This window comes from Neophocaena asiaeorientalis, unplaced genomic scaffold (genome assembly GCF_003031525.2).
Source record: "Neophocaena asiaeorientalis asiaeorientalis breed wild unplaced genomic scaffold, Neophocaena_asiaeorientalis_V1.1 scaffold52, whole genome shotgun sequence".
Lineage (NCBI taxonomy): Eukaryota > Metazoa > Chordata > Mammalia > Artiodactyla > Phocoenidae > Neophocaena > Neophocaena asiaeorientalis.
In genome coordinates, this window is record NW_020173927.1 from 3,930,995 (window position 1) to 3,955,472 (window position 24,478).

The 24,478-nt window shown below is 50.3% G+C and overlaps 1 protein-coding gene across 1 annotated transcript in view; it reads right to left on the reverse strand.

Annotated features, from left to right (window-relative positions):
- Window positions 1-6,152: 6,152 nt before the first annotated feature.
- ADAMTS16 (ADAM metallopeptidase with thrombospondin type 1 motif 16) overlaps window positions 6,153-24,478 on the reverse strand; it is a 174,710-nt gene continuing 156,384 nt past the window's right edge. Inside the window, exons 22-26 of the mRNA XM_024752503.1 lie at window positions 20,685-20,886; window positions 20,384-20,578; window positions 16,883-17,107; window positions 8,074-8,221; window positions 6,153-7,310 (exon numbers count right to left, since the gene is read on the reverse strand). Of these exons, the coding sequence (XP_024608271.1) occupies window positions 7,195-7,310; window positions 8,074-8,221; window positions 16,883-17,107; window positions 20,384-20,578; window positions 20,685-20,886 (886 nt within the window). The 3' untranslated portion in view covers window positions 6,153-7,194. The remainder of the gene's footprint in view (window positions 7,311-8,073; window positions 8,222-16,882; window positions 17,108-20,383; window positions 20,579-20,684; window positions 20,887-24,478) is intronic.

The following is a 24,478-nucleotide window of genomic DNA, read 5'->3' on the forward strand; positions in this document are numbered from 1 at the left end:
TCTGGAGCCTGTGAGTGTATGAGTGTAGGTGTAAGGATTTCAATAGGCACCACCAAAACGCACCACTTTAACCTCTTTATCTGCTTCTTACGCAGAGCGGGACCCTCCCCTCCATCTGGCTGGATTGCATGATACGAGATTCTGTGCTCAGGGTTAATTCATGACTTCCAGTCAAGGGTTAGTTTAAAAATAAATAAAATGGAAGGGATAGCATCGTGGAATTTTTGAGGAATCTGAAAGATCTAATTGCTTTATTTTATAGGCAATACATCCAACAGCAAGGGAGGGGAAATGGCTCGTCCAGGACCATCACACTGCAGCAGCTTTAAGGGAAGGGGCTCTATTTATTCTCACGTGAGTGAGTGTAGAAGCAGCGCTATGCCTGGCACATAGTAGGTGTGATGGATGATTTGGCTGGTCTGAGAGCCAAGCCCTTCCTGGTACATGCAGTGCACACCTCACCCCGCAGTCTGCCACAAGGGCCTCCCTGTGGGAGGAGTTCAGATCCCCGCCCCATTCACCCTGGTTTTGAGTGCGCTTTGCTCTGGACGGCAGGGTGTGAGTACACGTGACCCGGGGCCTGTTCTGGGCAGAAGCGGTAACAGGCAGTGACCGTGACCAGCAGCTGCTGACCTGCCTCTCTCTGCCATCCAAACAGTATGGACTGGGTGGGGGGCTGCCTTTCACCCTGGACTCGGGATTGAAAAAAACACCCAGAACAGTCCCGCAGGCAATGGACAGCCACAGAGGCAGAGATAAACATTTGTTCTTTTAAGCCTCCGTGACCTTGGGGTTGTCCTTGCAGCCACCAAGCTGACCGACAGAGTTGGTGTGGGGTGACTACATGTGGAACTCACGGTGGCATAAATGACAAGGTGAGTAATCCATTTTCTTTCAGTGCCTCTAGACACCGTGCTCATTTGCGGCCATGACTTCTTCCAGGCTGGTGGTGTGATAAGCGAGGCTGAGCCAGAGGAGTCTGGGCCTGGGCGGGCTCACTGTGATGGCTGGGCCGTGTTGTGTTAGAAACTAGCCTGGGCCAAGCTGCCGGTCCCTTGCACTTTGCAAAGCTGGTGCAAACTGCAGGCCTCAGCTATCGGGACCCATCGAGGGCATGATCCCAGCTGCCTTCACATCTGGCAGCCTTGGGGCATCTGGTAAGTGTGGTAAGTAAAGCCATTTTCTCACCTGGAGGAGAATACAAGTAGCGTGAGTGAGTGAAGTGGTCTGTCGTGTGTGCAGGTGAGACTCCTGTGTCTGGCCCTGGCGTCCTGGCGGGCATATTAATTGTGTCCGCTTGTACTCTCCAAAGTGATCCTGTTTCCACCTGGAAATTAGCAAATAGGACTTGCTGAAGTGTGCAAGCCAAAAGCTTTTTTTGAGTTGTAAAAAGTCAAAATTAATTATGAGGAACAAAACCTGGCTTCAAATACATGCCCATCCCTGCATTCTGCATGTGCATGTCAATATCTGTGTAGAGAGAAAACAGGACTCTGACTTGACAGATTTGTGTTTCCAGTCCCTCATCTCAGCACGCTTTCTCCACGTCTAAGGGACAGAGAAAAGCTGGGTTTGGTTCTGGGGCAAAGCATCATCCCTGTGGCATCTCCCGTTGATCCAGTGACTCTGCTCACCTGAGAGAAGCAGCAACCTGGGCAGGTCAAGAGCTTCCCCCAGTGGACAGCAGGCTTCACGCTGAGTCTCTGAGTGTTGGGTGTCATGACACCAGGAAGGTGGATGATTACAGAGCAACCGGGGAAATCAGCATCAGACAGTAGGCCAAGGCAAGAAACCAGCTAGGTTAGTTGGGGCCTGGCCTTTGATGACCCCTCACCAGCCGGTGACCAGGCTAAAGTTGTCATCCCCGACCTGTCCTCTGCGAGCGGCAGGAGAACCGTTTTCTGGAACAGCTGCTCTGCTCAAAGGGACTTACTTTAAAGACTCTGAATTTATGACCTTGTTGGAGGGCTGCCATTCATAAGTTGAGTTTCACTATAATCCAACCTTCTAATGTCTTTACAAACCTGACTTTTAAAGAGCAGGAATCTAGTACAGGGGAAAAAGAGGGATGAATTTTGCAGCCCAGATGATGTGATAGTCAGTTTTAGGATTCAGCAGAGAAAATTAGAGCCTATTACAATGCTTTTTAGGTTTTAGGTTTTATGGATAAAAAAAAAAAACAGAGCTACCATCCTGTAATCCAACTCCTGGGCATATAGCCAGAGAAAACTCTAATTTGAAAAGACACATGCACCCCAATGTTCATAGCAGCACTGTTTACAACAGCCAAGGCATGGACGCAACCTAAATGTCCATCAACAGAGGAATGGATAAAGAAGATGTGGTATATATATGTCTATATATATGTGTGTATATACACATACACACACACACACACACACACACAAACACACAAAATGGAATACTACTCAGCCATGAAAAAGAATGAAGTAATGCCATTTGCAGCAACATAGATGGACCTAGAGATTATCATACTAAGTGAATTAATTCAGACAAAGACAAATATCCTATGATATCACTTATATGTAGAATTTTTAAAAAATGATACAAATGAACTTACTTACAAAACAGAAAATAGACTCACAGACATAGAAAACAAGCTTATGGTTACCAAAGGGGAAGCAGGGGAGGGATAAATTAGGAGTTTGGGATTAACAGATACACACTACTATATATAAAATACATAATTGACAAGGACCTACTGTACAGCACAGGGAACTATACTCAATGTCTTGTAATACTCTATAAGGGAAAAGAATCTAAAAAATAATATGTAGATGGTTATATATCTATAGATAGTTATATATATATATATATATATATATATATAACTGAATCACTTTGCTGTATACCTGAAACTAACACAACAGCGTAAATCAACTATGTTTCAATAATTTTTTTTAAAAAAAGGAACGGCAAACTTAGTATGTGGAAAATGCAGAATGACTATTTTTTAATTTTGAAGCTGAAATCAGTGATACTCTTTTAGCAGAAAAAATGTGCCTGAAGTGGGCAAGCATCCTCAAGCTGGAACTGAGCCCCCTTCAGGATGGCAGGAACCAGACCACTCACACAGGGCCCCGGCTTCTGGCACCCACACAGTGGCATCTGAATTACATATTAAAACACAGCTTTCTTTATATTTGGCCTGTAATTTCAGTCTCTTGCTATAATACTGTCTTGCAAAGGATTTTGCAAAACTTTGCCCAGTGAGGCCCTTTATCATTCATCTTCCTCCAGCACAGAGCTGAGGGCAGATGGGGCAGTTTCATTCTGCAGCTACCTCTTGTCATTCTTTTTTCCCTACATTAGTGTCTGGAGGGCAGCCTGCCCTTCTGGTCTATCACTGCTCTCCCAGTGGGAGCGAATCTCCCCCTCCTCTGCGCCTCCCTATTCTTGTAATACAGCGCTTTGGGGCCCGATGTTACTTTCCTGATGAAACAAGTCCTTGAAGACGCGACCATGTGAGGGGCCACTTTGCATCCTTCACAGAGCCAGGCCAGTGAAACGGGATTCGGACCATCTCCCGCACTTTGGGCCCAGGGGCTCACTGAGGTGGTGCAGGTGCTATCGCAAGCCAGGGAGGTGCACAGGGTGAGTGGGGCTGGCCACACCAGGAGCTGCACTTGGGGCAGCTGGTGTTTGGGAGGGCAGGTGTCCATTGTAATCCCAGGCGCTGCTGCAGGTCTTCTGGGTCCCCAGTTAGGGCTGGCATAATCCAGTCCGAGGGGGATTGGTGTGATGGTTAATTGTACATATCAACTAGGCTGGGCTCTGAGGTCCACTTGCTTGGTCAAACACCAGACTAACATTGCTGTGAAGGTGTATTTTAGATGTGATTAACATTTTAAAAATTAAAACAAAAATTATTGAAGTTTAGCTGATTTACGATGTTATGTTTGTTTCTGGTGTACAGCAAAGTGGTATTCCATATATATATGTGTGTGTGTGTATATATATATATATACATATATACACACACACATACACATATACATATATACATATTCTTTTGCAAAGTCTTTTCCACTATATTGATAGTTTGTTACGTGATATTCAATACCGTTCCCCGTGCTACACAGTAGGACCTTGTCGTTTACCTATTCTATATATGGCAGTGGGCACCTGCTAATCCCTCACTCATAATTTATCTCACCCACCCCACTATCCCTTTTGGTAACCGTAAGTTTGCTTTCTATGTCTGTGAATTTGTTTCTGTTTTGTAAATAAGTTCATTTGTATATTTTTTTAGGTTCCACATGTAACTGATATCATATGATGTTTGTCTTTCTCTGTCTGGCTCACCTCACCTAGTTTGATAATCTCTAGGTCCATCCATGTTGCTGCAAATGGCAATATTTCATTCTGTTTTATGGCTAATATTCCATTGTATATATGTGCCACATCTTCTTCATCCATTCATGTTTTTTTTAAGTGTTTAAAAAATTTAATTAATTTATTTTTGGCTGCGTTGGGTCTTCGTTGCTGCACACGGGCTCTCTCTAGTTGCAGTGAGCGGGGGCTGCTCTTATTTGCGGCATGGGGGCTTCTCACTGCGGTGGCTTCTCTTGTGGTGGAGCATGTGCTCTAGGCACATGGGCTTCAGTAGTTGTGGCTCGCGGGCTCTAGAGTGCAGGCTCAATAGCTGTGGTGTGTGGACTTAGTTGCTCTGAGGCATGTGGGATCTTCCCGGACCAGGGCTTGAACTTGTGTCCCCTGCATTGGTAGGCCGATTCTTAACCACTGCACCACCAGGGAAGTCCCTATCCATTTGCCTGTTGACAGACATTTAGGTTGCTTCTATGTCTTGGCTATTGTGAATAGTGCTGCTATGAACACTGGGGTGCATGCATAGACCTGATTAACATTTAACATTTAAATCAGTGGACTTTGAGTAAAGCCAATCACCCATCACAGTGGGGTGGGCCTCGTCCAATCAGTTGAAGGTCCCAAGAGCAAAGACTGATGTTTCCCTGAGAAGAAGGAATTCGGCCTCAAGACTGTAACATAGAAACCCTGCCTGAGGGATCTGTTCGCTGGTGGGGAGCTTTGGTACCTTGGGCCGGCCCGAGGTAAAGAGAGCCAGGAGGGCGCTGTGCCTGCTGTTCTGAGAAGGGTCTGAGGCTAGGTGTGGGCACCATCTGGCCTGACTCTGTCTCGGGGCCGGGAGGGGCCTCTGTGCCCCAGTCCCATATTCACCCACAGACTCTGCTGGGACGGCCACGCCGATGAGTATGATCCAGCCAGTGGGATCTTAGTTCCCAGACCAGGGATCGAAATCAAACCCATGGCAGTGAAAGCACCAAGTTTTAACCAGTGGGCAACCAGGAATTCTGAGATTCATGTTCAATGCGAAGTCAGTAAATGGTGGTTCCATTCTCTACTACAGGAGAAAAAAGCAGGGTATCACGGTGATGGTGGCTTCATGGAGTGAGTTTGGGAGTGTTCCTTCCTCTGCAATATTTTGGAAGAGTTTGAGAAGGATGGATGTTGGCTCTCCTCTGAATGTTGATGGAATTGACCTGTGAAGCCATCTAGTCCCGGGCTTTTGTTTGTTGGAGGATTTTTGATTTCAATTTCAATTTCAAAAAAAAAAAAAAAAACCTGCCTGAGTTTCCAGCCAGCTGCTCTGCAGAACCTCTGCAGGCTCAAGGCTGCAGCATCGACTCTAACCCGAACTTCTGGACTGCTGCCTGGCGTACAGGTTTTGGACTTGCCAGCTCCCACGATCGTGTGAGTCAATCCCTTAAAACACCCACCCCCTCTATAAATATATTGTGCCTGTGTCTCTAGAGAATGCTGACTAATACAGCAAGGATAACAGGGTCAGGGGTCACCTTTCAATTAATCGTGTCATCTCTAGAGAGGCTGCACCTGTCCTGTGCAGGTTGCAGGTGAAGCCGTAGCAAACCTCGTCCCTGGGCGGGATGACCCTGCAGAAGTACCCCCCTGCACAGGCTGCCACCATCACCAACCGTCTTCCCTGAAGCCTCCTCATTCGGGGGCATTTTCTCCTCAGACTGATTCCAGCACTTTCTACCAGGTTCTGGAGCCCCATTTCTCTTTGAGGCCAATTTCCCGGTCTCTGTGCTAGCCCTCGCATCTAAGAGCAGACGTCCTGGAGACTCACGAGCAGTTCACAATATAAAATTTATTATAAAACTTCAGTAAATATAAATATCCAGGTGCCATTTGGAATGGAGATCGCACCACAGGAAAGGATTAAAAGCCGCATGGATACTGACGGGAGGATGTCAGAGGCCAGCCGCGCAGCTTTTCACCAGGAAATAGGCCTTCCTTCTGAATAGGTGTTACAAAAACAACCAAAATTTACGGAAACATTTTTTTTGAAAACCCCGCAAAATACAAAAATGAAACACAGGGCTCCAAGGTCATCACTTGACATCTGCCCAAGTGGACCCACCACTAGTCCTCAGTAGGACGGTGGGGATTCGGCGTAACCGGTAAGTCTCTAATTCAGATACAACCTGTAATTCTGTCACTTGAAATAGAAAAGCAGTAAGAAACGGGTTTAAATAGGAACACTCACTTGTAAATAACTGAGAAAGATAAAACATAAAATAAGAAAATTCTCTCCTCCAGCACACGAGTTGAAAGGGACAGGAGCACCCTAGCAGGGACTTCATCTTCCCGTTTCCAGAGGCGAGGTCCCCAATCAGGATGGAGACCAGCTCTCCTGTCCGGGCCCCAGGTCCCTGTGCAGAGAAACTGCTCTTGGGGCAGGATGGGCCTGGGGACTCAGCCCAAAGCTGATCCCGCTGTCGGAAGGGACCTCCAGGTGGGAGCTGGGCCGGCAGCCTTAGAGGCAGGTGTTCTGTATTTCTCCCTCATTTCCTGGCCTGCCTTCCTTGACAAAGCTCTGCAGTTCTAGGTGAGCACGTACCCTGCTGCACAGTGCACCCTGTGGCCTGACTCGACATCCCCACCTCCCCGAGAGCATGTCCACGTGCCGGGGGATGCGCTCACACACACGAGTCACACACACGCTCACGTGCTCACACACACACACACACACACACACACACACACAGGCATGCACAGAATCATATATAAGAGCCCCAGATGTTTTTTCTTCTCCCAGCTTCCATCTTCCTCAGAAGAACCCCGGTGCTCGCTGGTGCTGGAAACAGGTACCTCCTGTGCCCTGTCAGCTCACAGGTTGGATGTGGAGCACATCTTGCAGCACTGCTGGCCATAGAAGTGGTGGCTGCACATCCCGTGCTGGGGCACCAGGGTGCACCAGTGGAAGCGGTCCTCGCAGAAGGCGTCTGAAAGTGAACAGTCCAGAGTTAGTCACCGTTCCAGCACCCCGTGTCTGCTGCCACTGCCAATAACTCCAGAAAATCAAGGTAAATCTGTCATTGCCCTGAAGCTGCTGAAGGAGGGCAGCTCCTCAGGTCAAATGGGCCATGTGGGTTGTACTGCTTTCACAAGACCTTTCTTGGAAGCTTCCCGCAAAGTTGAAATTTTCTGCTTTTTGTGATAAACCCATCCACATAACCACTCATCCACCCAAGGCGATGGGGCTTCTGTGGACTGGACTCCAATTGCTGAGACCCTGATTGAGCCAGACCGCTCATTCTCCTCCGGCCCCATTTTCTCTTCCAGAAACCTCAACAGATACACAGGGCATGGTCCCCGCAAATACCTGAGGCACCGAGGGCGTGTGCACAGGGATGGCGTTTAGAGCACATCCAAGGAATAATCTGGGTTCTCCTTTACCTCGGGCGGAAAAGGCTGCTCTACTTAAAATCGGCTTCTCTGAATATAAAGAGCAGCAGTGAAACAGGAACAATCTGATTTCCCAGCCGTCTGTGTCATTTCTGGGGAGGCGTGAGAAGCGAGGGGTCTGCTTTGTGGGCTATGTCATGGGAAAGCTGGGGGAGGAGATGGAGAGAGAACCGGGGAGCCAACACCAACCCCTCGACCTAGCGGGCACCCAGCACCTGCTCAACCCTCTTAGGAGACACTCCGGAAACGGGAAAGCCCCCCCGAAACGCCAAGGTCAAGCCGAGGGGCTCCGACACTCACCTTTCTTCTGTGCGATGGGGCAGAAGCGGGTGTTGCAGGCCTGGGAGGCCGCGGGCTTCTGGTGCGCGGAGCAGCCCACGGCTGGCCGGCGCCCCGCCAGGCACTGCACGGACCTCGTCTGCATGCCGCCTCCACAGCTGGCCGTGCACTGCGGGAAGCACAAGCAAGAGTCACCGGGGCCACCAGGTCCTTGGGTCAGCTACTCTCGCAAGCTTCACCCCCGCCCCCCAACAGGCTCCTCACGGTGGTCTGCCTCAACCAACCACTGTGGGTGGCTGAGCAGATTCTGGATTTTCCCCAGGTATGGACACTGGGGAGAAGTGCCCAGAAGCCTGAATGTCCTTGAGTCATCAAGGGTCTGATGGACACCAAAAAGTGGCACGCATCTGGGGATGCAGGCTATGGGTCTCTCATGAAACGCCATCACCAAGCCAGCCCTTCTGGTGCCCCTGACCTGGAAAAGCTTGACAGGCCAACTCCCCAGGAGTTGACACTCAGCCCCTTCCAGACCCCAAGCGCAGGGACTCTGCATGTCTGGAGGTTCCCCGGGCTCGTTTGCGTGCTTCCGGGAACTTTGTTTCCCGACGCTGAGGCCCCCGTGCTCTAAGGCACAGAGCACAGAGGGGCCAGAATAGGAAGGAGAGGCTGGATCAGATCATCTCTCACCAGCTGGCCGGGCGCACACCCCACAGACCATAGCAGCGGGTCCGTCTGAGATCAACTGCCGGCAATAAACCAGGAGGGACGTGGTGATCAGAGAGATGGAGGGGCCTAAACGTGTAGCAGTGAATATGCCCCAAAAGAAGGCGACTCGAGGTCTAGACGGAAGCATGTGAATTGTGCTCAGACAAGGCTGTGAGTTTAAGACAGTTAAGAATGTAAGCAATTAAAGGAGCACCTGCAAAAAGTCGGGGTCAGAGAACGTTTTGGATATCCTGTGGATAAGCTAAATGGTTGCTTTAAAACACGAGGCTAAAGCCGTGCAGATTTAGGGATACACATAACTCAGGCTGCTGCCAGAATGTACAGGTCCGTGTGCCAGGACCCCATTGGAGCAGCCCTGGGGCTGGTCTTCCACAGCAGAAACAGCCCGCAGCCAGACGCTTGCCTGCAGCCGGATGTTCAGGACCTGCTGCAAACAGAGCCTGGAGAAGTGGCTTTAGCATCCCCTGGGATAGGGACTCCGCGATGGAGTAAGTAAAACATCTCTCTCTGCCCCTCGGGGGGAGAAAAGTTGGAAACAGAGAGTCCTGAAAACTCATAAGCCGAAGGAATTGTTCCTGCTTCTTTTTTTTTCTCTTTAGGGAAAGGATGGCTGGGCCCCTGGAGAGAAAATCCAGGGCTTTAGCTCATAAGCATGTGGGTTTGGAACATTCTGTGAGGCTTACCCCTTCTCTTCAAAACCAATTTCAGTGAAAGTCATCAATAGTTCAGTTTCAGTATATGACTATGGCAGCCAGGAAAACAGCAGTGTTGTGGGCAGACTCATGTCTGATTCCTGAACCATGAGGCTCATCCGCGATAGAGCTAGGTGTTTCCCACTGCCTATAACATCTTTCTGAACATTCCGGCAGAGCCGCAATTCTGGCCTTGGCGCTTTGCACTCTGGTTCCAGACCCTCCCTCAGCTATCATCGTGGGCTGAGAACTTACAGGGCTGCACTGCCCCAGGGTTCCTAGGGTCTCTTCGGTCACATCTTCCTCTGTGGGTGCTGAATGTCTCTGCCTTGTGAGTTGAGTTTCTTTCATCAACAGCAGCAGAGGCAGAATTCCACTCTTGCTAAAGATGTTAGGCCTCAATTAGAAATCAAGAGATCTGGCCAGCATGTTGCATCACTTAAACAGCACCAAGTGGTTTGATTCTTTTTTCATCATTGGTTAATTTATTCACAAAGAGGGCTCATCCTCCTCCTCTTACCAGGCACTGTTCTAGGCTCCAGACAGTACTGCTGAGCAAGCAGCTCGCCCTTCCTCGGGGCACTTTCTAAAGCCGCTACTCAAAGCTCGGTTTCTGGACAAGCAGCCCTGGCAACAGCTGGGAGTCTGTCAACATCCCTGCCTCCCACCTCCGGACGCTGCCTCAGAATCTGCGCAACTCCCCGATGATCCATGAGAACACCCAGTGTGAGAAGAAGTGGTCTAGAGAGATTTTAAACTCCCTGTGAGAGACATATTTTTAGGAAAAAAGCCTCCAAATTGCTCAACTTCTGTGTTTCTTCATGTAAACAGAAAGAACTAAGATGTTTGGCTGCAGACTTTGAAAATACTTCACATTGATAGAACCAGAGATAGAGCAGGAGAGGGAAGAAAAAGAAGGAATCTGAAAAAGTTTATTCACTTTTTTGCGTTTGTTTTCCCCAGGAAGGAAAAGCTATGCAAGTGGTTCAGCTATATCATAAACATAACGGCCTCAAACTCAGCATGGGGTTTAGAAATCACATTCCAGATTTTCCACTGGATTTGCAGATGGGTTGATCCTAAGAATCTCTGTGCAGACTCCCAGGGTGGAGAGCGAGCGGCTGGGGCTGTAGGAGCAGCAGGTGTGGAGGACAAGTCACAGGACACAACACTGCTGGGAATACTCGGTGGAAAGAGAGACCGGAGCTCAGATCTGAAGTCAAAGGCTAAGTCTTCTTCCTCAGCTTCACGGGGTTTAGCCTGAGCGTCTCAGGCCATCCCTCGTACTGATGGCAGGAGAGGCGGCCGCCGTGCCGGGCGCTGACGGTGTCCTGTACCTGCTCTCTGACCTGCAGAGTGACAGCTGCTGTCGCCCTCTGTCCAGACCCCCTGCTGCAGGAGACACCCTCCACGCCAGTGGCTCTCAAGCTCGAATGCGTGTCCGAATGAACCACAGGTCTCAGCAAAGCAGAATGCTGGGGCCCAGGCCCAAAGCTTGAGCTCCAGCAGGTCTGGGCTGGGCCCGAGAACCTGCATGTGTAGCCACGCTGCTACGGGTCGGGACACACCCGGAGAACTGCTCTCCATTGAGTGACCGGAACCACACCGGCAAGAGCACCGCCCTCTTCTATTTTCAGAACTGACTTCAGTCACATTCAATCTAACAAAACCAGCACGTCAAGCTGACCTGCAGCTCGACTGCAAACAGTTAAATGAGCACCTGAGACTTTCCCCCGTGTGGCCCTGGTGGTCACGATCATCTTCAGTCCATGGACTCTCCCCACTGCACCCTGCTCACTTCTGCTCACCTTCCAGGGCCTCGGTCTGAATGTCCCGGAGCCAGAAAATGTGGATGACTCCCACTCTGTGGGTGGGAGGCATGGGCTGCTCACCCCACTGCTGGGGCCCCGGGGCCTTAAGCCTCCTCCCGTTGCCTCTGGCCCTTCACCCCTACATGCTGCTGCTGGTGACAGGGCCTGATACCAGGGCTCCGTCCAAGAACCAAGGAACCAGATGGAGAAAAACGTCGAGGCAGGATTCCGTGGGACGGCCCCCTGAGGTCTAGCAATGAGGGTCTTCTTGTCATTCTAGAATTAAACGGCCTTCTGGAGGGTGACGCATGCCCGTCCTCCCCTGGACCCCATGCAGACGAGCACACTCTGCTCTGAAAGGGCCCCTGTAGGTTGACCAGTCCTGCCCCCTTCCAGGGAGTCTCGGCAGACATCCACTCAGACAGACTCTACGGACATTGAAATGCTGAAAGACCTCTCCCTTCGGATGTCCTCTGTGTGCCCTGTCCCCTCGGCGATCCCCGTGTTCCTAGGAGGACTGGCCACCCCTGTATAAGAGGCACGGCTATCCTCTGACTGGAGGAATGGGGGAATTGATGATTACTCTTAGTCATTATCAAAAAGAAAAACAAAGATACATTTTTAAATAATAACATTTGCCTCCGGGTTTGTTTTAAATTAGAGCAACTACTCTTGTTTATGTTATTGGTCTTCATGGGAAAATGCTAGTGGAAGGCGATGTCTGAGAGCTCTAAGTCCTGATTGATGTTCTACGTGGTCTTAGTCTAAGGTAACTGCCCACCTGTCACATTCACAGGAACCTGTAAAACCACGGGGCTTCGTCCAGGGCACAGTTCATCTCTCAAATGCATGGACACGTAGTCAACAAAGGCATGTTAACTGCAGACAGCCAGAGGCCTCACACCTTCATCTTCCTTCTGTGAAGCCTCTACAGAGGCGGGAGGGGGGCGGTTTCTTCCCTTGTTTATCACCTTCGTGGACCTCTCCAAGTCTGGAGCTTCAGCCACCATAACTTCTCCCAGAGACCAAATGTCTACTCAGTCAGGATGGGACAACACACACAATTTCTGCTCTAAACATAGACGGGGCTGTGTGTTTTTGTACGGATTCAGTTGGTTACAGGCAGACTCCCTCCAGCTCAGGCGACCTTATCCATCAATGTCAACAAAACGGTTCCTGTTTTCCTGTGTACCCTCATAATTAGACGAGGATGAGAGCAAGTTATGAGGTGGGCGAATAGGTCCAGGGTGCAGGGCAGCCCTCTGTGGTGGACTGACCACACTCATCCAGACCAAGCCTGCTGAAGTCTCCACATGTTCTGTGTGGGCCCGTGTGTGTGTTCACGTGTATGCCCATATGTGTGAGTCTGTGTGTGTGTGTTTGATACATTGTCGCAGTCATAGTTGCCAAGATGGAAAACCCTACCGATGACGTCTGGGACGTGGCTCTTTGCCCCTGAAAGCCCAAGGGTCTCCACATCAACTTGTGCACAGTCCTGGTGAGGAACCCCGGAACGAGACAGGGCCCCGGCACTCCAGCACTGAGAACACACCCAGTCTCTGTCATGTAGAGGCAGACACAGTCCAGCAGGTGTTTGTACTTAAGCCTTTCCAAGACCAGGTTAGCGTGTGATCCACTGGAGGCTAAGCCCAAACGACCCAAATGAATGAAGTCAGTCCTGCCAGACCATGCACTCCTAACCAAAATGATAAGCCGGGCCATTGAGACCAACAGAAACTCTCCTGATCAAATAACAGAACCCGCCATCTTCCTGCTGTTACAGGAGTAACCTGTCTGGGGGCAAAGCTGAGCCAGGCACTGGCCACGCATTTCCGTCCCACAATTTCCCACGATTGCAGGGCGCAGAGCTTTGGGTCCAAGAGCTCATGGCAAACATCGCCTTTGAGTTATTACTCCCAAAAGTTATGGACTCGGAATGTAATAGATGAGTCACACTGGATAAGATCTTCAAGCAGCTTATGATAAAAATGACTTATTAGACAGACAGATTGAATATTTCAGGCTGGTGAAAACTATGCAGGATGTATTTTTAGGTTTTAGGTTTTGGTTTAAAGTAAATAAGGATAAACCTTGTTTTTCTTTTTCTAAATTTGCCTGAAGTCTCTGAATTGAGCAGAGTGAATACTGGCCTGATTCAGTCTCAGGAGCCTCAGTCTCCCCACGGACAGACGGACCATGGTCTTGGGAACCACCTGTACTTGTCTCTGACTCACATTCTCAAAAAGACAGAGAAAGCGAAGCATCTGCCTGAGAAACAACTCGACTCAGCTTCTTAGCTCATCCATCCCCTCACCTTGCTGGAAAGCCCGCGCGCTCAGAGGAAAATAGAAGGGAAACGTGTGTAGCAAGTGATACTTTTGACCTACTTAAAAATAGCAAATGCTTGAAAAGGATGTGGTTCAAAGGTCCCCTGGTCCAATATTCTAAATTAAACAAATTCTAATTTAAATACCATTTGGGGAGGAGTTCATATATTTGTAAATGAAAAAGCAACATCAAGTGTGAAGATAAGAGGAACCAAGCAAAGCAAGAACACAGCTAGAGGGCAGTGCATACAGTGGGTGGAAGGTCTTTCTGCCTCTTCCTCTCCAAGGACTGAGGGATGGTTTCCTTCTTCAGAGCTCAGAGTTTGGGACCAGGGATATGGCAGAGGCACCAGAGGGACGGCAATGGCCGGGCTGGGATGTTGTGATTTCTAGAGAAGATTATTGATTACCAGCCAATCCTGGGCTCACATACACAGCAGAGCTCCAACAGAATGAATTGGGCCTTCATTTGGGGGGATTTTGAACTGGTTTTATTCTAGTAAAATTTTAGCTAATACTGAAAAAAATTCCGTGGTGGCTTAATTTGGTTCCAATATATATTTCCGTTTGTTTCCTTTGGCCTTAGATAAAAATAATAATTCTGTGTGATTTTTGCTCTGTCAAACTTGTTCATTTCAGGTTTGCATTCAGGGTTGAGTTTACATCAGAAGATTGTTCAACAGAATTGTTGGTGGCGGGCACACATGAGGGAGGGTGGGTGCCATGCTTGGGGACCCCGGTCTGTGGGGAATCAGGAGAGCTGAGAGTGAAAGAGCCCACCACCTGTCACCTCTTGGCCATTCCTGGATCAGGGGACTCTGGGTCACAGAGCCTTGAGGTCTCCCCTCTGAGATTCATGTTCCTCCTTCTGGAGAAACCCCTGTGCTGGCGGACACCATGGTATTGTCGGATTCAGCTGCTGTAGCTCACATGCCCACTGTCCTTAGACTCCAAGCTGGGCTAAGAGGAAGGTGAAGGAATTTAAGACACAGCCCTTGCTGCTGGGAGTCACCCTTGGGGGGTCAGGAGGAAACATGATGGGACAAGGACACAACTGAAAATGAGCTGCACCCTGTGGGGCCTTCCTGGGGACAGACACCCCCAGTGTTCCCCACCTCTTGTTTGTTGAAAAGCTTTAACCTCCTAGGCCTTCCCCAAGTTCCAAAAATTAAAATTTAATCAGAGAAGTTAAAAAATGCAGGAACAAAGGAAAACAGTCCAGTAATACAAAATAATAATAGTTTAGCCATAAAACAAAGTCAAGGACCTTTGATTCCCCCTCAAGGGCTACAGATAACATCCTGAGCCATGTCCTTGTGTTGTTTTGCAGACAATGAAACCCCACCAGAGAAAGTCAACTGCATGCTGACCGCCGACCAGCACGTAGAGCCCATACCGGTTGGGGCCAGAAAATCAGCAACTGAGATTCCTGAAATACCACCCTGTTACCTCACCATCAACCAATCAGAGAACTGCGAACAAGCTGATCATGTGCCCCGTAACCCTCTCCCTCAGTCTTTAAAAACCCTTTCCTGAAAGCTGTCAGGGAGTTTAGGTCTTTTTGAGGCTGTTCTCCTTGCTTGGTGCCTGCAGTAAACACTGTACCTTCCTTCACCACAAAATGGTGTCAGTAGATTGGCTTTGCTGTGCATTGGGCAAGCAGACCCAGGTTAGATTCGGTAACGCCAATAACCACCATGTTAGATGCTCAGGGCTGCTGGAACAAATGAGCACAAGCTGGGAGGCTTGAAACAGCAGAAACAACTCTCTCAGTTCAGGAGGCCAGAAGTATAAAGTCAAGACATTGGCAGAAGGTGCAAGTTCCATCTCTTCTGGAGGTCCTAAGGGGGGAATCTGCTTATCCTCTTCCAGAGTCCGGCGGCTGCCGGCAATCCTGGGTGTTCTTGGGCCCATAGCTGCATCAATGTGACCTCAGCCTCTATTATCACATGACCTTTCCCCTGTGTGTCCTATAAGGACATTGGTCCTTATAGGGTTCGCCCAAATCCAGAATGACCTCATCTTAGCTAATTAAACCTGCAAACTTCCTATTTCTGAATAAGATCACATTTTGAGGTCCTGGGTGGACATGAGTTTTGGGGACACTGTTCACGGCAAGACACAGGACAAGACACAGGACATGCCCAGGAGGCAGGGTGTGGTGTCCCTTCTGAGAGGAGCCACGCACAGCGGCTGTCATGGCGCAGGGGCCTCAGGAAAGGGATTTTGCATCAGGAGGGATTGAAGACGGGTCCCGGAGGCCAGGAAATACGTGAGGAGACTCAGATGGAGGGAGAGCTGGTCAAAGTCTGGCACCACTGGTCCCGTCTGGCTAAGCACTGTGGTTGCACCAGTCACTCCTCCTGCCCGGCCCCTGGCTGGCACTGATTTCCACACAGAACACTGATGTCCTTTCCAGGACAGGTGGTGTAGACGAGCGTGTCTTGCCTGGGATGTGGCCTGCCCCACTGGCAGATCGATAACAGTAATTGTTCAGTTCTTAGTAAAGCTTACCCAGATCAACACTGGTTACACATTTCTGTGGAGCTGGGGACCCAGCAGCCTGCTTCTTTAGGAGCTGGTCTGGCCACGTTCCCAATGCTTCCTCTGGGAGCTTTCCTCCCTCATCCCTTCAGGTACACAGACTTGGGGAGATCCTCAGTGACTAGAAACACATGTGCATGGGCTTCTCCTTGCGGTGGCTTCTCTTGCTGTAGAGCATGGGCTCTAGGCGCACGGGCTTCAGTAGTTGCGGCTCGTGGGCTCAGTAGTTGTGACTCGCGGGCTCTAGAGTGCAGGCTTAGTAGTTGTGGCACACGGGCTTATTTGCTCTGCGGCATGTGGGATCTTCCCAGGCCAGGGCTCGAACCCGTGTCCCCTGAATTTGCAGGTGGATTCTTAACCACTACACCACCAGAGAAGCCCCCCTGAGTCACTCATTGAATTTGTTTTTCATTTAGAATTCCATATTTAGCAAATATTCTGTGAATACTCTGTATGGGCTCGGTGCCCTGGTGGGCACTGGGGACTGTATATATAAAATGTACATATATGTATGTATGTATGTATCTACCCACCTGTCAGTGTGTAGGATACACACAGTAAAACATTTAGCAGGACACTTGCCACAAAGTGATCTCTGGGTAAATACCAGTCGGGATGGTTGTTTTGTGACTATCTGCTTTCGAGCAGCTCACATCCAGGCGGAACCTCTCCACTGAGGCCAGCCACCAACACTGAGCAGGGGCTCTGCTCGCCCTCCCTTCACCCCTACCTGAGACCAGGGCGAGGCAAACCAGTCGGCCTGTGGGGAGCCTGCAGCCGTGAACAGGGGGTGCTTAGGGCAGGGAAATGGGGCGCAGATTCGTTCCAGCTCCAGGTGGGGCTGCGGTAGGTGCAAGCACTTCTTCGGGGCCAGCTCGCGGTACTTCCCAGAACTGTACTTCTCAGCACATTTGAAGAATCTTTTCTGTGTTCCTCTTTCACACGTAACAGAGCACTGAAAAGAAAAGACAACAAAGGATGCGAGTGAAAGGTATTTCTCCTGTGGTGGCTGTCTCTTCTACAAAATCATTGAGTCAAGAAGCCTTCTGATTATATCAGCTTGACCGTTTTCCTAAGTATAAATGGTCAGTGGAATATATGGGACCTTGGCATGTTAAAAAGGTGTTACAGTATCTGCCATAAAAAGGAAGACCTTGTGGTCACAGTGGTCTAGCACTTGGGGGCATGAGTTGGGGCAGGGCAATCAGAAACCATGAAGAGAGTAATTCTGGAGCTACTGCTTCACTGGGAAATTAAAATGTTGGGCTGTAACTGACACCAGAATGCACTGAAATTTAATAGCTCCATGTGTAGCTCCACGGATTCACACCACCCAACTGCAGCGTGATGCTGGCCCCTAAAGCAGGGGCAGGCAGGGGAAACCCAGGGCTCATAATCATCCTCAGAAAGCCGAGTGCTGCCCTGAAGACAGCGAGCACAGACAGCAAACCTATTCGGTCCCACGGTGATGTGCTCTGAGCCTGAGCTGTCACTGCAGCCAGACCTTCTGGCATGGGCGGTGGGACTCTGGGCAAATCTGTGGCCCGGCAGAGGCTGCAGACACCTGTCACAGAGGGATGACAGAGAAGACCAGAAGGTCAGCTCGGAGGTCACAGGGAAGGTCCCAGTGGCTGGCATTGCTGCCTGGGGCTGACATTTCCGCAGATCACGTAAGTGGAGGAGCCCAGATGCCTGGGTTCTGGCCTCACACTCATGTTCAGACCTGGCTTACAGGTGTGCTCAGTGTGTCCTGATGCCAGGAATGAGCTGGAGGACTCTTCCCAGGGCCTTGCTGGGGCCATGCCTAAGAGAGAAGTTCTGGGGTGTGTGTGTGTGTGTGTGTGTGTGTGTGTGTGTGTGTGTGTGTGTGTGTGTGTGTATTCACCCGTATGTGTTATACATTCAGTGCAAGGGCTTCCCAGGGGGACACCTCCCAGACACTATGCAGCCCAAGTTGCTTCCTTCCTAAGGACTTAGCCTCTGGGGATATGCACAGAAACAAAAGTCTTACAGGGGCCCTCTGGGGCGATGTCTCAGAGAGAGGGTTTGGGGTGTGTGTGTGTGTGTGTGTGTGTGTGTGTGTGTGTGTGTGTGTGTGTGTGTGTGTGTGTGTGTGTGTGTGTGTATTCACCCGTATGTGTTATACATTCAGTGCAAGGGCTTCCCAGGGGGACACCTCCCAGACACTATGCAGCCCAAGTTGCTTCCTTCCTAAGGACTTAGCCTCTGGGGATATGCACAGAAACAAAAGTCTTCTAACGACAACGCGATTCAGTCCTAGAGACTCTGATGTTCCCAGGTCCCAGGCGACAGAGGACCAGGAATTCTACCTCAGCAGAAACAGGTTTTATCCAAGAGTGATGATGTTTTTAGTTTTCAGTGGCAAACGGACGTGTTGTCTCGCCCGGGTTAAATGCCCTGCTCGGCACACCATCCCTTTATTGATTCATTCCTCCCTCCTGAGCAGGTTGCCATTGGAGGTGTGGGTACGGGGGCTGCGGCCCTGAGTCTGCCCCTGAGGGTGCGGGATCCGGGAGCTGGGGCCTTTTTCTTCATGTCTGCTATGGAAAGGCAGTCCCGCAGCTGGGATCACAGGCGAGCTCCTGAGGGTGGCAGCGGCTGCTGCTCTCTGGGTTGCTGGCTTTCTGATGTCCGCTGTGCTTTACTGACTCCCGTGCCTCTGAGTGATGCACACCTCTCTGAAGGAGCCTCTCACGGGCCGCTCAGGCAGCCCCTGGGCTCACTGCACCCGGGCAGGGGGCTGGCATGGCCTCCCAACGTCCCCTCCCGGGCACGGGGGTGGGCAGCTCTGTCTGCTTCCCAGCAGGGTGTCCGGCCCCCACCTGGGCCAAAGCGATTCACAAAACCTTTAACACTCCAAACTCGTGTTTCCAAATGTTGGTCTCAGAGAAGCAGGGCTGGGACAGTCCCCCGACAGTGCAGATGAGGGGCTTCCCAGCCTGCAGCAGCACAAGGCATTGAGCAAACCCAGCACAAGCAGTCTCTTCCCCAAATGAGAAGCCTGCCTATGCACGTTCCTCTCAGGGAACGGGTCCTCTGTCTCCTGAGGTCATCCACCTGCTCTACTACCTAAGCATGGCCAGGGAAGTGGCTGCAGGTGTTCTGGGGTGCAGTGGGTGCCCCCACCCCCTGGTCAGCGCAATGAACACCCCTCCCCTCACACCTGCACCCGTTCACCCACTTAATCGCTGCTCAACATGAGGGAGTGATGAGCGCGTGGATGACCTGGGTGAGGTACGTCAGGGATGTGATGAGAAAGTCGAAGGACACTCCAACGAGTGCGTGTCAGGAGGGAGGACTGAATATTGGGGTATGGGCAGGGATCAGAGACTCTGGGGAAGAAGAAGCAGAGGAGAAGTGGAAGCAGAGGGGCCAGATGAGAGGCAGCCCCAAGGCAGGTCCTGGTCGACCCAGTTTCATCTGGACCTGGTGCACCCACCTGGGACCTGGAGCACCTACCTGGACCAGTGCACCCACCTGGGACCCGGCACACCTACCTGGGATCAGTGCACCCAACTGAGATCAGTGAACCCAACTGGGGCCAGTGCACCCACCTGGGACCAAATGCACCTACCTGGGGCCAGTGCACCTACCTGGGACCAGTGTATGTACCTGGAACTAATGCACCTGCCTGGAACTAGTGCACCTGCCTGGGACCAGGTACACCCACCTGGGATCAGTGCAGCTACCTGGGACCAGTGCACTTACCTGGGACTAGTGCAACCCCTTGGGATCAGTGCACGTACCTGGGACCAGGTACACCCACCTGGGACAAGTGCACTTACCTGGGGCCAGTGCACCCACCTGGGATCAGTGCAGCAACCTGGGACCAGTGCACCTACCTCAAACTAGTGCACCTGCCTGGGACTAGTACACCTGCCTTGGACCAGGTACACCCACCTGGGACCCGGCACACCTACCTGGAATTGGGTGCACCTATCTGGGGCTAGTGCACCTACCTGGAATCAGTGCACCCACCTGGGATCAGTGTACCTACCTGGAATCAGGTGCACTTATCTGGGGCTAGTGCACCTACTTGGAATCAGTGCACCCACCTGGGACCAGTGCACCCACCTGGGACCAATGCACCTACCTGGGACCAGGCGGACACAAGCCACTGCAGCATGCACCCACCTGGGATCAGTGCACCTACTTGGAATCAGTGCACCCACCTGAGATCAGTGCACCCACCTGGGACCAATGCACCTACCTGGGACCAGGCGGACACAAGCCACTGCAGCTTCTTGTGCTTGTGGCAGCGCCTGAGCAGACAGGCCTCCTGAGTCCTGGGCTTGGGCTCCGAGGTGCAGACAGCGTCAGGCAGCAGCTGTGCCCTGGACGAGGGGTTGGTGCTCTTACAGGCCACGGACCTCTTCCTCCACCCCTTCCCGCAGGTTCGAGAGCACTGCACGGGAAGAGCGCGTCAGCTCCTGCAAGGCCTGGTAAGACTCCAGCCCCACGTTGCCTAGGAGGGGCCCCGCCGCCCCCGTACGCCGGCCCTGCCCCATTACCTCCGCCCAGGGCCCAGCACTCCACGCGGGTGGGCAGCTCTGAGGCTGGCAGGCCTGCCGGCTGGAGGGCACAGGCTGCGGACACAGGCTGGCGGAGACCCGCTCCGATTTGTAGTGTGACCGCCGCATGCACTGTACGGGCCGGCTCTGGGTGCCTCCACTGCACGTCCGGCTGCAGGCGCTCCAGTTCCCCACGGACCACCTGGGGGACAGAGAGACCCACAGTGAGGGACAGTGCCAGCTCTCCAGAGCGGAGGGCCGCGTCTGTGCGGGCATCGACCTGCACCATTTCCCACCTACTGTCTATAGGTGCACAGTTATTTTCAGTCGCCGGGCAGTCTCCCTGGGCCCCTACCCCTTCTAACTTCCACGATTAGCATTCCTGGTGGTCATGCTTCCCCTCCCTTCGCTTTCAGGTTCACTTGTACTTGGAAATAACTCCCCTCAACAGTGTGTCTGTTCCCCTTTTTCTAAAGAAAGTTTTTTCTTTAGAAAACTTTTTTCTAAAGAAAATTTCATACTTGTACAAAAATAAAGGCCCTCCCTGTCCACTTAGCTCCAAAGATGATCAGTTTATGCCCCCATCCCTATAGCATTTTGAAGCAAATTCTAGACATATTAATATTTCAATTCACATCTCTAAAAGATAAGGAGTCTTAGATTTTTCAACATAACCACAATACCATTGTGACATCTAAAATTTTTAACGATAATCCCTTAATGTCATTAAATACTCAGTGTTCCATTCCCAAGTATGTCGTCAATGTCAAAATTTCATCTCTGGTCAGTCAGAATCTAAATAAAGCTCATAGTTTGCAATTGGTTGATGTGTCTTTCTTCTCTTTTAGTCTGTAGGTTCTTCTGTAATCTCATTTACTTTTCTATTCCATTTATCTGTTACAGAAAGATTGCAAACCTTACTGCGTCTCCATTTTTTTTTTTTTTTTTTTTTTTTTTTTTTTTATGTAATCTCATTTACTTTTCTATTCCATTTATCTTTTCCAGAAAGATTGCAAACCTTACTGCGTCTCCTTTTTTTTTTTTTTTTTTTTTTGCTGATTTCAGGACTTTGCAAGTTACATCTCTGTGGTATCACTTAGTATACTCCTCTGCACTTCCTGTAATTTAGGTGGATCTAATGCCTTTGTCAGAAGCCGGTTTTTTGTTTGTTTTGTGTGATTACTTTAAAAGTGATGACTTCCAGCAGGAGGCCTATAATGTCTGCTCATCTTTCTTTCAATTTGTTAGCAGCTGCTGACGCTCCAGGATGTTTCTCGAAGCAGCCCTGTTTCTCTCTCTTCTGTCTGTAAAAGCGTTCTTTGTCGATAGGCATGTTGGCAGATGATGGAGGTGGGGAGGTTGGGTCCAGCTCAGCCCCGTGGCATCACCATTTGCTCTCAGATAAGCCTGCATGTGTCCCCAAAGCTTTGCACAAGTCCACCCGCAGGAGGGCTGAGGGCACAGCCAGGGTGGGGCCCCTCTGGGGTGGGAGAGCCGGGAGGTGAGATGTGGTCCAGTAAGGAGTACCCATTTGGATGGAGGTCCTTGGGTCCCAGGGAGACGGCCATTTGCCATTTGGACTCTAAGAGGACTTGATTTCCACTCATATTTGTCTCCCTGTTCAGGGCGTGTAAGCAAAATTGGAAAATTCTACAGAAAACTCGGGGCCCATGGGGCTCCGTGGCAGTGGTGGTCGAAAATCATCCCCAAGCGGAAAGGAGAAGCCGTGATCTCCTTCCCTCAGACAGAGCAGCGTGACCCCTGCAGGTGGAGCAGGGTCCGGCGATGTGTCCAGCTGTCAGCGTGATGGGGCATCGAGGGACAGCAGGGCCCAGGAAGCTGTCATGAGGCTCTGCCTCAGCCAAGTCTATGAGGAGGGCTCAAGGGTCCCGAGCAGAAAGCTTGTGTCCTGTTCCACGGCATTTCTGAGTGTGAACTGATAGAACAAGATTTCCTCTTGAATCTGGAGGGAAGACAGGATTTGTAAAGATGCCCGGTTCTCCTTTGTCTTGGTGGCCTCCATCCTCTCCCCACACAGGGTGCCTGGACAGTCACACTTGGGTTGAGGACACAAAGCAGTGTCCAGAAAGCCTGGCTGAGAGCTCACTAGGGGCCTCTCAGAGATGCTGCCCCAACAGAAGAGATTCTGTGAGGACAGAGTGTGTGCACTGGCTTACGTGGGGAGAAACACAACAAGAGAGGAGGAAAGTACTCACCATCCCTCCTCCCGGGGACAATGATTCCTCATTAGCTCCTCACCTTTGATTCTGGTGCTTTCTGTGTGTGTGTGTGTGTGTGTGTGTGTGTGTGTGTGTGTGTGTGTGTGTGTAAATATGTTATTTTTTTAACATGATTGAGGGAAGTATGAACAACTTTTAAATTCAGCATTTTTATAACTCAATGTCTAAAACAAACATTTTTCTTACCCTGAAAAGCCTCCATGAACATATTTTCAGAGTCTGTAATATTTTGCAGTACCAGACTGAGTATATGAATATCTAAATAAGGAAATAAAGGCATAAAGGACCAGGGGATCCACAGACACCTGAAATTCTACAAGTTCTAGGTGGCCCATGCCTCCAAGATTGCTGAGCAAACCACCAGCATGTTTCCTCAAGTTCTCAAAGGGGTCTGTGACCCAAATCACTTTAGAGCCAGTTTTTGGACTCCTGTGAAAGTTCCCCTGGATGGGAAGTGGAAATGATCCACCCCCACCATGCCTGGGCTCTCAGCAGCCCTGCAGTAGCACCTGGTGCCTTTAGCCTGAGGTGTACCATGATATTTTTACTTATTTTTGTTTGTAGAAGCCTTGAACTATTTTATACCAAGTGTTTCTCATGAACAGACTCTATTATATTTCTAAGAAAATTATTAAAAAAGAATGCAAAGTTTTACTCATATAATAATAAACTATGTCAGGTTTGTAGGAACTGTTCTCTATCAACCGTGGAAATGCTTCCATTTTTCACTGTCAACAAGATTAGCGTTCTTTAATATCATGTTAAACCACGGAAATGATGCCTAACCCTTATGAAACATGGGCTTTGGCCTCCTGGCTGTGATGAGTCTGCATTTGGAGCTTCTCCATCGCTTTTCTGTTGTTTTTATGTTTCCTCCCACTTCTTAAGTTTGCTCTCTCAACCCCACAGCCTCATAAACTGTAAATGGTGTGCAAAGGCGTCTTGGCTCCTCCAAGGCTTTTCACACCCCTGAGTTAAGTCCTCTATCTCCACCATCTTAAGCTGTTCCAACTGGGTTGGTCCACCCTCTGCCCTTCTCTTCTGCACATCATTAAGAAGTGGTCCTGAACAAAGATTGTTCACACAGCATCTGGAAATGCCAAGTGTCTGCTTTGTTTCACAGGCAGAGCTCTGGGGAAATGTCTTGATTTCAGCTTATGAAAGAGTGGAAATCCATGCAAGCTTCTGTGCTGACGTCTGAGGGTTCCATGAGCAGAACAAGGTGTGTTGGGTAGCTACCAGTGGCCATACCTGTCCTGCTTTGTCCTGCTTTTTCAAGTTTGCCATCTGGAACAAAGCAGGTGGATGGTGTAACCCAAATCAGTCAGGTTTCCCCGGCAGGATCTGGAGGACTCAGCTACCCGGCCACCACAGTACTTGCCCTGGCTGAGGGCTCCCCTGGGGCTCACCTTTACAGCTCTCAGCGTTGCCAGGAGAGGTGGTGGAATTTATGGTTGTCACTCAACAGTTTGGGCAGAATTTCCTGGCACCAGCTGTTCCATATTCAACATCCCTAATTGTCAACAGTAATTATTTGTTTCTCAGAAAATGACT